Genomic DNA, 16,892 nt, shown 5'->3' with positions numbered 1-16,892 from the left:
GAAAGTCCGACTGTAGAAATTAAATAATAGTGTCTGATATTCAATGGTTAATGTGAAAAACAACCTGACAAGGAGAAAACGGGTGGAGGGCAAGCACCATGTAAGACATTTACTGCAGTAAAAGTAAAATCTAGATCTGGCATTTACGAAATGGTGCCAAGAAATTATTTTGTAAGCGGCCTGTACACGCAGGTTTGTGCATACAAGCTGTAAATTAGTAAATGAGGCCCAGTTACCTCAAGCATATCAGCAAAACGTCTACATTATGGCTGAAGAATAAAGTTTCAGAATTATTGCCGGAAAGGTGGCAATAGTGAATCGTGGGATGTTTTTAGTTTTTAGTATCACCAAAGTTTGTCTTCGTAGTTTGAGATTGTCCAACTGTTGTAGAAAGTTGAGAGTGATATTACTCTGTTTTCAGACTGAGTGTTTTAATCTTAGTAATTAAAAAATTAGGGGAAAAGAACCAGATGAGCCACAAATTATACAGTCTGGACCTTTATTCAAAATTCTGACATTCGTCTTTCTTCACAAAACAATTCATAGAAATAATCATCACAATGACAAAAAATGTACATTACTGTCTTTCAGCAAAATGTTTAATCACGAACAAACATACACAAATTTTACCGGCTTAGTATTTGTTCTCCTGAGTATATGCAACAATGTAATTCTGGGTATTGCTTAAAATCATTAAGAAGACTGAAAGAAAGAAAGATGAGCTGGAGTGATACAACCTTTTTGTCAGGGTGGAAAAGAAAAGGGAACATGTTATGTGTCTGGAACATTTTATAGAGGAAAAACAATGGAGTGAGACTTTTTACAGTGTGGGGCTACATTCATCACACATCTAAACGTTAACTGACACAAAATTATATTGTTTTTAACCATGGAGTCATGTTTAATTTATGTTGTTTACTGCCTGTCTTTTTGCTAGTCTTTCGCTCTACAGCTTAACATAATAACACTGAATATTAGCAAAAGAGCTCAGTATTTACTGTATAACCGCATCATATTTCCCTCAGTGTGAAGGATTTTGTAATTGAAACATAAATCAGTTGCTTATATCTGTACAGCGTTTATACAGCATCTATACGTTTTAAAGAAAGGAAAAACAGCCTCTATTTTCTCTCATTAGTATATATGTATGATGTACATGCATGTGTTATACAGCATCTTTGTTCATGTGTCACAGTGCCTGTTTGCAGAGCCGTGCTCATACAGCTGTGCCGCGATTCATCTCCAGCTGGATCAGTTTGGGGTTTTTCCCCGGTGACTCATATTCACCATTATTTTGACTTTCTGGTGTCTTCTCACCTCCTTTCTCCTTTTTCTCATCACTAGTTCTGCTAGGAGGAAAGAAAAGGGTTTAAATTGAATACATGTTTTTCCTTTCAATCTTGCCTTCTTTTTGGCATCTTTGTATCTTCGAGTTAAAGAAACTGCAGTGCCAAGCCAGCCATGTGTCTGACTCCATGATGTTACACTATCTTTCTTACTTTTTCTTGAACAGTTTCTTGAAAGAGCTCCTAAAGCCTCCTTTGTCTTTGCGACTCCTCTCGCTGAAGGGGGTGTGGTTACTGTCCTCTGTCCCACTCCTCCACTTGGACTCATCGCCCCATGACTGGATTCCTGTGTCCTGATGTGGTTGAAAATATTATTTCAGTATTTACCAAGAAAATTAAGAAATAAGGTTCTGTGGTTTTAATGTTAAAATGTAACAGGCAATTCCTGTACAGACAGGATAATAGTTCCTTAATAATAGATGTTTGCTGAAACCCACTATGCTGAGCAGTCCATGAAGATCAGGGCTCTGCTTGTCACTGTCGGCTCTGTTCGCCAAGGGGGTCTGGACCTTACGGGAGGGGGTGGAACTTCCTTTGCTGCCTTTACTGCTCTGGCGCTCCAGTTTGGCATGGCTGCCCAATCCCACCCTATGGAGATGGTCTGATAGAGGTCCACTGTCCAAACCACTCACTGTGTTCTCCATTTGCAGCCCATTCAGTGACTTAACAGCAGAGATGGCATACATGTCGATTATGAACATCTACAAAAATGATTCTTCAATATTTTTATATATCTCTTACAAATAAACTCACCTTGCTCTTACGTTGGCTTGCATGAAGGGGGCGATGCTGATTGCGACGCATAAGAACAGCTTCGTCTGGAGAGACACAACCCCGGTTGGGCAGTTTGCTATAGCCATTCCCTTGGTTTCCTATGTTGCCAAAAACATCGCGGGTAGTCGACACATTTGTTGCTATTCCGTGATGTGACGCTGGAGGGGCTTTTGGGCACTTCACAAACGCAATGTCAATGGAGGAATCAGAGGAGGCAGAAGAACAGCGGTCCAACATAGAGGTATCATGATAGGAGCCTCCATCTTCTTCATAGAGGTTCTCCAGCCCAGGGGGATCTGGAGGAAGGAGAAACTCTCCGAGGGCATCTGCCAGAGCAGATCCCGGCTGAACCTGGCGGAACTCTGCAGGTCTGGGAGGCAGATGATGCTGGCACAACATCGACCTCTCAGAGGGCTCGCTTTCTGGGATGCTGCCAAGACCTAAAAGCAAAAAAAAAAAAAAAACCAAAAAATGGGAAGTTTGGGATATTTTCATCATGTCCCAAAAATAAAATTACTCTGGGGAATCATCTGTCTGATGCTGAATAAAATACTGTGATAGGAGATCCCCAATACTGCTGAGGTTTTGTATTTCTGTTTTCTTAAAGAGGATGTGGTTAAAAAAAATAATCATCAAGACCCAATCAAGCCACAAACAATGGATTTAAAACTATATAATGTAAAAGTTGACCTGGGACATGAGATAGATACCGATGAGTTTAACTCAATTGTGCCCTGGATTTTAATTTTACTTGACTCGGGTTTCTGATGAAATTGGTACTTCTTATTCAAAATGTGCACAGTGGTAAGCCAGTCGGTTGGCATGCTGACACCAGAGCATCCTGTGCGATAAACATCCTTTATAGTGGCCCTGTGTGCTGAAGGTTTGAAGCTACACTTAAAAAAAAGTTCATGATGAAGTATGAAGTGTTGTCTGAGGATGTCTAAAAGGAAAGGTGTTCATTCCTGCTCCAAAGGGCTGCATTTGAATGCTGGGAGAGAACAAATTGAACTTGAAACATCCACTTTCCCACGCTGTAAAACTCCATTCCACTATCATTGCTCTAGTCCAATCATCTTTCTGTTTCTCTTCTTCAATCAGCCTCCACTCTGTGTACTTTAAATTGCAATGCTCAACTTTCAGTCTCTCTTGCAGTCTCCTTTGTGCAATCTACCTCCTCCCCATTTCCTCCTCACCAAAGCCCCCAACTTATCTTCATTACCACCAGCATCTACACTCTGGGGTGGTCCTGCCCTTTTCCATTCTGCTGGGAATTCTTTATTTCGTTAAATCACGTTCAGTTCCTTCTAATGATCTCCCCTTGTTGAACTATTTTACTGACCTGTTGGTTTGTGGTTGCGTGAGTCCAGCTCATGGCTGAAGAAAGGGAGGCGGGAGGGCCACTCTGCATCATAGCAGTGAGTTTCAGTTTCTTGGTCTCGGTCCCAATCTTGGAAACGGTGCGACTGAATCTGTTCCAGGAGACACTGCTTTCTGCGCCTCACCTGGTTGGCATGTTCCCTGCAGTGAAGAAACGAAGAAATAAACTTTGTTTACAGCAGCACCCGACAGCTTTTTACAGAAGAAATCAAGAAATACTGAAAGGAGTTACTGGACTGGTAGGAAAACATGGCGAGTATGGGACTGCTTTTATACCTCTATTATTTTAAATGAGAAAGCAATAACAAATATTAAGCATTTATCTATCAGGGCTGTGTGTCTGTTGCTTTCCAGGAATAATCTACTTAGCTTTAACTCTTATTCATTTATTAATGTCTAACAGAAATGTCTGAGTCATGTAAACACTACGTTAAATGCCCGGTAAACTGAATACTCACAGCATTGCGCTGCTGCAAGGGTACGGTGAGCCAGTGTTGCTGGCTTGAATCCCACTCTCTACTGTCTTTAACAGCTGTTTCATGGTAGACCTGCAGGGGTGCACAGCACAGAGAACATTAAGCTCCTTCACACTGAAAATGTTTTGTTTAATGCTTTAAAGTTGATATTTTTCAAAGGATGGTAATCCTGACCTCTTCACCTCCTTGCGGTTGAGCAGCAGAAGCTCCTGATTGTGCTGGAGGAGGTGGTGGTACTGTGTAGTAAAAGCCCTGAACTGCTGTATGCACACCAGCAGCAGATAGTAGTCTGGATGCTCTGCATCAGTCTGCCTAAGTAGTCCCTACACACACACACACACACACAGATAGACAATTAAAATATTCATACATCAGATTTAATCTTCAGTCGTAATAATACTGAGTTGTTAATTGTCGTTTTATTTCTGTTTCTGTTTACTGATAACCTTTTTCTGCATGGTTTCAGAGTATCGTATTTGTAATGAGTTTGTGTGTTGCAGGATATGAACATATAAGGACAATTCTGGCAGTGGTGTTGATCCAACCTGTAAAAGCAGCAGGTACTCGGGGATCCTCTGAACTGGCTGAAGCAGCAGAGTGTAGAGGGAGGGTTTGGATTCATCACCTGTTATGTCACTCTGATAGCAGCACCACACAGTCAAGCACAATGCAGCACAGATGGACCAATCAGCGTCAAAGGGAAAAACACAGCAGGTGTCAGGACTGTGAATTTCATAATTTGTCTGAAGCTTTTATATAAAACAAGGCTTGAAATGAAACTTGACAGGGCTTCCAGATACTTAAGTTACCTCCACTCAAGCAATTCTGAGAGTATCTGAGAGTTAAATCAGAAATCGACAGATATGCTGGGGTTTCTTTGGTGATATGAGCTGTAAGTTTCCCGAATTCTTTTGTTTTTAGAAGTATGCTGGTATTCTTTTTCATCCTGTCCTCCCTGCTCTGCCCCATCATGTTACATTCTGTGCTTTTAAATGTAATATCAAAACCTGTCATATTTCACATTTTTCTGTTACCTCAAGCAAGGCCGAAGACTTCATGGAGCTGGTGGCCAGCATGTTGACAACTGACAGGCAGTCTGGAAGCTCCTTCAGGTAGGACACATAAAAATCCAAGAAATCACTCTGGAGGAAGAAGGAGAGATATACTGCCTGAGTTTGCATGCTCTTTATATACACTGAGACCTTCTGCATTTCTCTCTACCTCCATTTAGTGCACGAAACACTTCCCTGCACTATCAAATCTGCACAGATTGGGATGACAGAGTGCTGAAGGAGAGTCATGCTGAGACACACTCGTGGGGATGCAAGACGGCACAGGGAAGCTACAGCTGGGAGTACGGCCAAGTCTTTAGAGCACTGGCAGACACCTTGGAGAAGGATTAACTGAAAAAGCATCAGACTCGTGGGACACCCATCCCATAACTCCAGTTCATCTAGCAGGGAGAAAAAACACTCTCCTCCAAGAAGATCAACAGCACCCTCCTGCAGACTGCACAGGTATGGGATATAAGGGTGGACCTGGGAAATAAACTATATTTCCACCTGACAATATTCTGACAAAGGAAAGAAGATGATCCTAATAGAACTGCCAGTCCCACTGGATGATGGATGCAAGGAAACTTCTGTGAGGAAAACCACTAATTACCATGATCAGGGCTAACAGTGCAGGATGGCAGATCTGACTGTTCTCAGCTGAAATTGTTGCAGATGTTTTCACTGCTTGGGCTGTTGGGGAATGCTTATTGGTCTGAAAGTAGCAGGAAGAGAGTGGATAATAGCAGCACACAGGTTGGGGGGGTGGAAAAAGCATCTTGCTCTAGAATAGGTGTGAGCTGGAAGCCAGGAGAATGATTGGGATAGACCTGCCAAGAAGGGGACCTTGTGCTCAAGGAAGGTTGGAAACCATATGATTGGATCGTTTTATGGCTGAAAGCTACGGTCACAAGTTAAGAGACTAAAGACATAAGCACTTTGCATATATGAATTTGAATGAGTTTATAACCCATCATCACACATTTTACACCTCCAACCTTCACTGTCAGATGGTTGCCATCATGTCCTTAATACATTTTTTGAAACTTTTTGAAAAACAAAATCCACCTTTTTTGTGTCCTGTTGAGAAAAAGCTTGATTCAACCAGAATAACCCTATGCAATAATTTTACATAATGAGATAAAAACTATGTGAGCTCGTGATTACAAACTTCTGTTCATACTTTTTGTTTCTTTTTGCTGCTAGTTTCCTTCTTCTTCAAACAGCCGTAAGTGCAGCCCCATAATGCATCACGAATCGCCACAAGTCCCTGTTTTTCAATTATGGTTGGTTACTTTTAGGGGGCTGCAATCAATTACAGCATTTCCTCCCACTCACTCAGCCAGCAGACCATAGTTGTCTTTAATATGACGACATCACATGCTTCTGGCTTTCAGCTGTGTCTTCGCTCCGATAATATAGCTAAACATTCAGTAATAAATTTTTATTGCTTTACATCTGCTCATTAAGGGTTTTGTTTTTTGTTTGTCTGATTTTTGGCTTTTTTTTTTGGCTTTTTTTTTTTTATTAGTAATGGTTACCAGACTGTAATGGACCCCCTTTTTTGCTTTCAGATCTGTCCTAATTCTTCATTGAACATATTCAACAAGGTGCTGGAGCCATTTATCAGATGTTTCGGTCTGTATTGACATGACAGCATCTCACAGTTACTGCACATTTGTCAGCTTCTCATCTATAATGTAAACTGGATGGAGCATTATCCTGCTAAAAGCAGCCATCAGAAGATGGTACATTGGTCATAAAAGGGTGGACATGGTCAGCAACAATTCTCAGCTGGTACTAAATCGCCCAAGGCATGCCAAGCAAATATCCCCCACACTATTACCAGACTACCAACAGCCTGAACAGTTGATTCAAGGAAGGATGGATCCATGTATATATATTGTTCACCAAAAATTCTGATCCTGCATCCAAATGAAACAGCAGCAATTGAGACTCACTGTGACGGTCCTGGGTCAGTGAGCCAGCGTTTTGTGTATTATTATTGTATAATTTCTTTGTGGTTTGATTTCTAGTGTTTAGTATGGGTTTAGTTCTGTGCCAGTCTGTTTCCTGTTTTATTTTGAAGGTCAGTGTCTCAGGTCATTGTATTCTCTTTTGTGTCCCTCAGTCAGGTTTGATTGCTCCCAGCCGTGCTCCCCTTGTGTGTCTCATTTTTGTGTTACTGCCTTTTGTATTTAAGCCCCGTGTTCCCCGTGCTTAGTGTCACGTCGTACCCTCATTCTGGCCTGTGTGTTTAGTTTCCAGCCCTCCTAGTTTTGTTCTGTTTTTGACGTTTGCCTGCAATAAAGCAGTGGACTTTTGAGTTTAAGTTCTTCCTCCAGGAGTCTGCATATTGGGTCCTTTTTCCTGCCTGCCGGCACACAGCCATGACACTCGTCACACCAGGCAATGTTTTTCCAGGCTTCTATTGTCTATTTTTGGTATTCTCATGTGAATTGTAGCCTCATTTTCCAATTCTCAACTGACAGACCACCACTATATATTCATCTGCTGTTTCAAGTTGCTGTTGCGCATTCAGAGACCCATAACTTGATTGTAACAAGTTAGTATATCCTTCTTATCAACTCAAAGCAGTCTGGCCATTCTCCTCTGACCTCTGACATCAACAAGGCATTTTCACCCAGAGAACTGCTGCTCACTGGATATTTTCTCTAAACCCTAGAGATGATTGTGTTGGAAAATCCTAGCAGATCAGCAGTTTGTGAAATACTCAGACCAGTCTGTCTGGCACCAACAACTATACTATATACAAAGTCACATAAATCACCTTTTTTCCCAGTCTGATGCTTTCTTTGAACTTCTGCAGGTCTTGACCAATTCTAAATGCCTACATACACTTAAAAGATTCCTATATTATTTCAAACATAGCATAGAAAAACAAACTGCGCAGGCTAAGAAAGCTGAAAAGGAAGTCCATGAAAGATAGATTCAGATAACTGATATTGAATCAACACCTTATTAGAAAAATGGAGAGAGTGCATATGTAGCGTTCACTGCCTGCTGGTTTAAAAGATGTTAAGAATTCAAAGACTTTCATTTTATTTACCAGTAGATGGTGCTCACATCAAAAAGGACAATATCCACACTTGCGTAGCTGTCACATTTCGTTTTGCGCTCTCATTCTGTGTTTACCTCTTTACTTGTAAGCCTCATGAATATATCTCCCATGATGCCTTGCCACTGGCATTTGAGCACACGTTCTTGAAGAGTATGAAGGAGCTCAAGGTGCTGCTGGATCAGAAACCTCAAAGAGCTGGGAAATGGACTAAAAGTAGAACAAAAGGCAGCAGATGTTATAAACATCAACATTCCTACAAAACGTGAGAAAACCTGCATTTGTGTCAATTAATGTGCCGTCTTGTGTGGCAGACATCTGACAGCAGGATAAGCAATTTAAAACAAATGCAATCATTCACAAATAACATTTGACCCAGTTCAGCGATGGCACCATTTCACTGGCGCTTTTACTCATTGGGAGCACGTGTGCTGAAGCTAAGCAGTGATTGCATTAACAAGCTGTGTGGAGTCTCTTTAACAGAGTGTCTTCTCTGGTGTTTACAATGTGCCTTTATTTAATTTGTTTATTTCCTGTTCACCCATCACTGCAAGCACTCAAATTAGATCAGGAATATATTTTTGTCAGTGTTGATTTGTGTGTCTCTGTGTGTGGATCAGATAGCGGTTAGTGGTGGCTGGGACATTTCTTCTTTCCAAAAAACTGCTTTACATGTCTTTTTCTTCAATTATCAGTCTGAATCTAGCCATCTTAGGGTGTCAGCAGGCTTTACCGTTTGTCTTTTGAAGTGAGGGCTTCTGATCCGTTAAAGGAGATGTTTGCCTTCAGAAGCAGAGAAAGGTGGGACACGTAAACCCTCTCAGACTCCAGCAGCTCCAAGGCTGCTCTCTGTCTTTTATCTGCACATACAGAACACAATCTACTTTAAACTCTGAGAATAAAGAGGATTATTCTATAACCATAAAAGACAGACAACTGCAAACGGGGCCAAGCTTACTGGCTGGCTTTTACTACCTGTGTATAATATTTTTTGTAATATGCACCTGTTATAAAAACCTGCCATCAAACATAAGGCAAAAGCTGTTTAAAACACCTTTTTATATGGTCATGTATGTTGACTAAAATCCCAATTTAACAATTATATTTATTTGTTTTGCTTAAATTAAAAAGAGTGGTGAAACTCCTACCCATAGTTCTGTCTGGAGGTGGTAAAATCCACCTACTTCTGCCTTTAAACTTCCTCTGACTACCAAGTAATGCATGATTCAGGATGTAAAAAGAGACTGTGGTTTAGTGGGTTCGTGCATAGATATGTGGACTACCCGCAGTAGTGTGTTTATCAGCAGAAACAGGTGTATTTCTTACTTATTTCAGTCTGACTATTGGTCTCAGGACAAGATCTTTGCTGGTCCTGCTCAGACGTGGAGGCTGCAACACACAAACACTAGTATGAGCGAACTGCCTCTACGAGCCGGTCATTTTCTCGCTTACACTCTTTGCATAGTAAATGTTGAAATACACAGACTCACTCTGAGTCGACGTGGTGCTCCTCGGCGGTGACACGCTGCTCTGCGTATTGGGGAAAAAGTGCTGAATACCACTGAGCTCTGATTGGCTGGGCACACAGATGTGTTCATCACTGGATGCTGTCAGCACATCAGCCTTGGAGCTCTTTCTGCTAATGGCCCGATCAGCACAGGTGAAGGAGAATTAAAAAGAGCGCTTATTTGACAAAGTTACATATGAAGGTTGAACTTTTTGGGTCACCATTAGGGAGCTGAGTGGGATGATTGAACAATTACTGTGAATAATTTTTATATGCGTGTACATTTATTAAAACTACCACCTTTTTCAAAATGTTGCAGCCCTACCTGTGTGGAACTGACATCATATCTTTGTTTTCTGAGTGCAGCAGTTCTATCCTCTTCTGAACATCTCTTTGTCTGCTCGAAATGTCCCTGATGTGGAACAACGCCACATTCAGCTCCTCCTGCAAGAAGATTAAAAGGTGCCAGTAGTTTTACTTTGGTAGACTGGGAAAGTCACTATGCTGAAATGGGAAGTACCAGGGTCAGATTTTAAGGGGAGAGAGAATTTCTCGTATGCATGCACATTAAAAAAAATATTAGCAACATTGAACTGCCTGTCGAAAAGAAGTGTGAGAGTCTGAAAGAGTTGCCTTCCTGCCTAATTAAATTAGTTTACAGTTCAACAGAGTCCAAGTCAGATGTTCTAAATTATGTTTCAGAGGCCACACCAAGAGTAGACTGTGTATGTGTGTGTTTTTACTGTCTGGCTTCTCCAGCACCTTAAATGTGTTGAGCGTGTTCTTGAGGCCCATTATCTTATCATCCACATCAGTCTGATGGGCCTGGAGCTTCTCTTCCAAACCGTGGTCCTTTTGACGCAGCTCGCACAGCTCCCCCAGCGCCGCCTGGAGCCCCTCGCGCAGCTCAACCACCAGACCCCACAGCTGCATCACAAGGAGCAGTTTAACATGTTATGTTTTCACCAGTGTGCTTAAGGGTGTGTCAGATTAAAAGAGAAACAACTGAGGAATTCAAAGTTATACAAATGGGAAGCAGCTCGGCATCGAGTTCTCTGATTTGATCCATCTGATTATTTACCTGAAGGTATTTGTAGGTTGAATCCATTTTTCATTTCTTTAACCAGACAGTTTAGACGTTATTTCGTTTGTGCTATATTTTAAGATAGTACTGTGAGCTCTTTGTGGTCTTCGGGATTTCACTGATGATTTTGGCTCCATTTTCTAACTTCTATTTTGCCAATTTGCTCCAACTTTGTAACACTTGATTCTTTGTGCTGTTGGTGCCTTTTGACTTGTTTTGTGCTGTCTTTTAAACTCTTATCATTATGTTAACCTTTCCCTGATTACATCCCATACATAGAGAAATCTTTATCTTGCTTTGTTTTTTCTCTGCTCTTCCATTCTTAGTTTTCTCATGCATAGCTGATTGAATTTACTTCACGGGCATAACTGAATCAGCTCAAGAGAACATTACATGGGTTTAGCAGCTCTCTCTTGTCCTATCTTTCCATCGCTATCTTGCTTTTCTTTTTCTCTTGGTCATGTGAAAGGCATCAAGCAGGAAACTCAATAGACCATCTGTCTTGTTTGCCTTATTGCTCTTATTCCTGTGTAATAGCTGACTATGTGTCTATACACCTGGAGGCTACAGCTCTAAGGAGTGGCTAAATAATGATTCATAGATGCATCTGCTGCTACTGCAATGCATAGATCTTAGTATTTACTCGTATCAGTTGCCAATATTGAGTTTAGTTAATCTGAATAAGAGTGGTATTTAAAAGAGAGCATGATATGCTAAAGTGAACTCAATTTGGAGACTGAATTCTTATACTGTACAAGTGAGGCCTGTACTATAAAATATTCCACAAGGGTTTGAAAAATATCTTAACCATAAGTCATGTTTTAAGCTTTCACATCCTCTGCGAGTAAATAGGAGCTTTAGTTAAAATGTGATGAGACCTGGTGCAAATTTAAAAGAGCTGAAACTTTATTTTAAAACTTTGTAAACAGCATTTTTCTGGTGTGCTCTGTTCACTTTTGGTAGTTCATACTCATTGTGATGAAAATGCTTCACTATCTCGGGCAATATGCTGTCTTCCGATTTGGGTTATTTGTCTGCAGAGTCCAACATCGGATAGCTCACTCTTCTTGCTCTTTGTTTCACTTCATCATAAAATAAAACCAATCAAATATTCTTAAATTTAAAAAGTGTGAAGCACAGTGAGTCTAAATGTCAGCACTGGTTATGTTGATATCTTGAGCAAAATCTACTCTGGAATAAAACTATTTTAAGACAGAATTACTGACTAGATAAGTTCAAAGATTAGATTATATTGACCTTTGTGTTTTAAGCTACAGGCAGTTTATCAGTAACTTAAGAGCACAGTGTTTGCTCAAAGTCACCAACACAAAATGTATTAAAAATGGAAAAAATAAAATATAAAAGTTTTACTATTTAAAGAAACATCTTGTTGCGTCTTCTGATAAATAGTGACAGAAAGGCTCGGTTGTTAATAGACAATTTAAGTCACGAACCAAATATTATGTAATTTATTGGTAACTTGTCTAAATGAGCTTGTTCTGATTTAATAATAAAGCTGGGATTATTCATGTTTTTTTTTTTAGCTCACCCATTATGAGGTATAAACAAATAAATATGAAGTGTGAAGTGTTTAAAAGTTCTTGATTACCTGAGAAATCCCCTGGCTAGCTTCTTCAACATTCCCCTCTGTATCTAAGGAGAAAACATGAAGAGCTGAGTGTGGTGTCCACATAACATCGGCTAAATTTCTGTGAAAATATTGATTGAATCCACTGACAAATCCACTGTTAAGCGTTTGTTTGTTAAACAAGTATGGAAAAGGCATGAAAGAGATTGCCACAAGAAAACCCCTTTTTTCCCACCAAATGTAAATTAACAGTTTATTTACCTTTTCTTTCTCAGACATTTAACACATCATGTGCAATTAAGTTCAAAGAATTTCTACTTGTTACATCATCGATAATTGGCATCGCTAACAGATTATTTATCACACTTATTCAGGACAAAAGACCACAGAAAACAGGTTTGGTTCATGCATCTAAAAAAAAAGTAGAATAAAAATTAATTACACAGATGATATTCTATAAAATAACAAACTTTTAATATATTTTTATATACAAGAAAAGTTTCTCCTCATATTATCTGACTCCAAAAAGTTCAGTGGGTTTCACGTTTGGTCTTGAATCATAAAATTTGGCGTAACTGTTAAATGCTCTGAATTACAGAGAATTGTGATCATGTAATTTCAACAAACTATAAACGTCAAATGAATTTCAACCCACTCAAATAAAGTTTAAAAAAGCCCAGTCAACCCCAGTGTAACCTAAAGTTGTATCCACATGTGGCAACTTCAACCAATTACTGGGAAAGTAACTGCTGGTGATGCAAAGTGGGCGGGATTCAACAAGGTCCATTCACTCCAATGGACCTTTTTTCTAATAGCATTCACTTACTCAAGGGCTCTGTTCAAGGCAAGCGAATTACTACCAATAAGAGAACAGGATACCTTTGATTGACATAATGTGGTAGTAAATATATTAGAAGGTTACCTAGGTAACGGGTAATCTGAAACCTCTGCACACGGTCGACTGTAAAGCAATGGATGAAAAGCAAATTGCTTCCAGTGTGGTGACAGCTTGAGAGCTTGACTAACATGCCATATGTCAATCAATAGTATTCCTCACTCTCATTGGTAGTCACTTACATTGCTGGTCTTGAAGTCTATCACGAGCCAGGCTCACTTCACATCACCAGCATCTTTTCATCTGTAGTCGCTTGGCACATTGCTGCAAATTGCTTTCAGCTTCAGACTTAGTGTGTGAATTTATATTATTCACCGTTCAGCGTGTCTGCATTTACCATGTTAAAGGCAAAAAAACAAAAACACTGCAGTGTGGTTCATGGCAAATTTTTCATGCATTTGGGCACAGTTGATGGTTATAGAAAAGTACAATGCTTGTGTCTGTTGCGAAAATGTCACAGGTCGAGGCTACTGTCAAAACTGCACGGGGTCATACGAAACACGTTTTACATATATTATCATGCATAAGTGATGAGGAGCACGAGCACAATATGAGTAACACTTCTCATCCGTGAAAGAGGAAAACAAGGAATGTGTCCCACAATGAAGACTCTCTGTCAAAATTCCTCTGGCATTTTGAGTTTGTGCTTTTGGCCTCAGCTGTTTCAGGCCAAAAAACTTGACGTCAACATGTTACATCAATATCTGTCCCAGAGTGACCTCAACAGAAGATGCAAAAAATATTTAAATTTATTGCCATCAGGAAACCAGAAGGATTTTGTTCTCTAATTTGAGCTTTAACAAGAAAGCAAGTGACATTTTGATGTTGCTTCTGCACTGTATGTCTCATTTGGTAACAAGTAGCAACAACTGTCTGGATAGTGAGACATATTTTTGGTATAGCATTGGACTGCATGTTTAGTTCATCTCGTACACGCTGGCTTTGTTCTCCAAACAAACCGAAATCACAGCTTGCGTTCAGCTGGTAACCAACAATCAGGACAAAAAGGTCAAAGCTGCGCTTGGTGTACTTTAGCGTTGATGTGAAACAGCAGACATTTTGGCTTGTGAAAACAGGAAACAAGCAGGAGTAATTGATAACATTAAAATCATCCACATCCCATTTAGGTAAACCCTTCTAAGGTTCTTGACCCTGCTTGAATTAAATGAAGGATAATTAAAATTATTTTTGTAGGTCACAATCTTGTTGTACTGTTAAAATACATTTTAAAAAATTTAAATAACTAAATAATCCCTGTTTAATACACATATTAAATACTTAAAAATTAAGCATTTTACAAAAATATCATATTGTTATTTATATGTGCTCACCAGGCTTTATGTTTAAGGTTTGTTTTACAACACTACTGCTGCTCATTGGTTTTTATCCCTGTATCATACATTTTATGGTCTTTGCAGATGCAGCTGGTACAAAAAAGGCAAAGTAGCTTTGTGGCTGGTTATGCAAATTTTGGTATCACAGCCCAGTAAATATTTCAGGACTGAGTGAAATGTAAAGGAATGATGAAAAAAAAGAAGAAAATCTGATATATGCAAGAGAAAAAAATTCATTTTGAACTGCCAAAAATATTCTTTTTGGTTTTGCTCTGTCTTATTAGAAAAAAAAAAGAAGAAAAACTTTACTAAGCTTTCCTTATTCTTTTATATGTCCTCATAAATTTAGTATATTAACCTGCTGGTCTGAAAACAGACATAATAAAGAGGATATCTTGAACTTTGACGAGCTGTAATAGCAGTTTCTAGACACAGACTAAACATTTGTTTTTTGAAAGTAAGAATAAACTGAATATTATGCATATTAGCTGCAAATACTTGTTTGAAACATCTCTTCAGAAGTTTTTTAAATGCTCATTTTACCTTCTGTCTTCCCCTCTGTTTCTGTTTTCTCACTCTCCATGTTCAGATAATCCTTGCCAGTCTGGTTCAGTGTACTTCACAGCTGTCCAGTTCTGAAGTCCCTTTTCCAGCTCTGAATGACCTCACTCTGCTTCTCTGCCTCCCTCTCTTCTGAGCAACCCTATCTCTCGCTGTGATCGTTCACTTTCTCTTGTCTAAAGCATGTGAGTCCTATGATTTCGCTTTCGTACAAAAAGGTCCTTGTCTTCAGAGACTGGAAGGATGGAGGGGAAAGATCAGGAGGAGAGAGAGAGAGAGAGATTTGTTCATCATAAAGTCACATACTGTAGCCAACTCATTAGATTTAAGGAGGTGTGACTGGTTGCTAATGAGGATGGTTTACACAGCTGCACTAAACAGAGAACGCCTGAAATGGACATTCCAGTTGTTGTGGTGCTTATAGGTGCTGGAAGTAGTGTTGTAGTCTCGTGCAATATATGGTCTCACTCTAGGCCAGTTCTAATAAAGTGTCTTTTCTACTCCTTTTTTAAAAGACCACTTAGGGGGAGGGCAAAAGCTTTAAACCTATAAGTACGCTACAGTATATCTTTTATTCACTTAATTTTTAGCTCCATTTTGGTCTCAACCAACCCTTGAGGGGCTTTTTGGCTCACAAAACAGTGAGGCCTGGGAGCTTGAGGGTCCTGCACAATATCTTTGCTGTTCCTAGGACTGTGCTCTTCTGGACAGTGATCTTTATATATTTATGTATAATATATATATATAATATAATGATGCTAAATATGAGGTGAACAAATGTTGTACTTGGAACTTGTAAAGAAAAGCGTCTGGACTTCTTTAGGTTACTTGAAGACGTTTCACCTCTCATACGAGAAGCTTCTTCAGTTCTAAGGTCAAATGGTGGGGAGTCCCAGATTTAAACCTAGTGGGAGTATCACTACTAGGTGGGAGTATGGATTATAGATGGCAGACAGTTGGTGTCAGAAACCACCGCCTTTGTTCAAAGATGGTCGCTCACAGTGGACATAGATGGCTTCTTTCACTCCTCTTTCAAACCATCACCACCAGAGAGGACAGATGGTTTGAAAGAGGAGTGAAAGAAGCCATCTATGTCCACTGTGAGCGACCATCTTTGAACAGAGGTGGTGGTTTACGACACCAACTGTCTGCCATCTATAATCCAGTTTTGAGATCCCTTCCCAGACGCTTTAACGCCCACTCACACCCTGGGCCATCTGACCTCAGGAATTCGCATGATAAGGTGGGGCCAGGTTTCACAATGAGCTCACCCAAAACCCTGGCTGATTGGGACCCACACCCATTTTCACACCTTGGTTCAGGCAATTAGAGGATCATCAGTGGGTCCTTTTGTCCCTCTTTGGGGGGATACTCCCACTAGGTTTAAATCTGGGACTCTCCACCATTTGACCTTAGAACTGAAGAAGCTTCTCGGATGAGAGGTGAAACGTCTTCAAGCAACTTAAAGAAGTCCAGACGCTTTTCTTTGCAAGCTCCTTTGACTACGATGGATGACTGAGAACCTTCACAGACATATGTTGTACTTGGAAGTTAAACAGTTGTTGATAAGGTTAAGGTTTTGCATAATAGATTATTTTATTTTATATTTTTAGATTATTTTATGTCAACAATTTACCAATTTTACAGTTTTAACTTGATTTGTAAAAAAAATCTATCTATCTATCTATATTATTTTTTTCTTACAATTCTGGTTAAAACTGTAAAATTGGTAAATTGTTGACATAAAAAAATTATTATGCAAAACCTTAACCTCATCAACAACTGTTTAACTTCCAAGTACAACATTTGTTCACCT

General features: G+C 39.7%; 1 protein-coding gene across 2 annotated transcripts; it reads right to left on the bottom strand.

Moving 5' to 3' along the window:
- Positions 1–492: 492 nt before the first annotated feature.
- arhgef33 (Rho guanine nucleotide exchange factor 33) lies at positions 493–15,419 on the bottom strand. Of its 2 annotated transcripts, none has more exons than XM_087849687.1 (17): positions 15,059–15,419; positions 12,308–12,351; positions 10,377–10,541; positions 9,940–10,058; positions 9,598–9,746; positions 9,434–9,496; positions 8,841–8,967; positions 8,185–8,317; positions 5,011–5,118; positions 4,522–4,614; positions 4,151–4,299; positions 3,959–4,048; positions 3,463–3,641; positions 2,100–2,560; positions 1,784–2,008; positions 1,500–1,639; positions 493–1,349 (listed from the first exon to the last, which is right to left on the bottom strand). In XM_087849687.1, the coding sequence occupies exons 1-17, from the start codon at positions 15,096–15,098 to the stop codon at positions 1,217–1,219; spliced, it is 2,418 nt and encodes an 805-aa protein (XP_087705813.1). In that variant the 5' UTR covers positions 15,099–15,419; the 3' UTR covers positions 493–1,216. The 2 variants fall into 2 exon arrangements, with proteins under 2 accessions (XP_087705813.1, XP_087705814.1); XM_087849688.1 differs by having other exon boundaries at positions 493–1,346.
- Positions 15,420–16,892: the final 1,473 nt, after the last annotated feature.

This window comes from Neolamprologus brichardi, chromosome 13 (genome assembly GCF_056152115.1).
Source record: "Neolamprologus brichardi isolate AB-2024 chromosome 13, ASM5615211v1, whole genome shotgun sequence".
NCBI lineage: Eukaryota > Metazoa > Chordata > Actinopteri > Cichliformes > Cichlidae > Neolamprologus > Neolamprologus brichardi.
Note: the sequence above shows the minus strand (reverse complement) of the source record. Positions and strands in the feature narration are given on the sequence as shown.

Coding starts and splice junctions, on each gene's coding strand:
- arhgef33 (XM_087849687.1), bottom strand. CDS start 15,098: ATGGAGAGTGAGAAAACAGAAACAGAGGGGAAGACAGAAG. Junction 12,352..15,058: donor AACAGAGGGGAAGACAGAAG/GTAAAATGAGCA, acceptor TTTTCTCCTTAG/ATACAGAGGGGAATGTTGAA. Junction 4,615..5,010: donor AGTCTTCGGCCTTGCTTGAG/GTAACAGAAAAA, acceptor TGCTGCTATCAG/AGTGACATAACAGGTGATGA.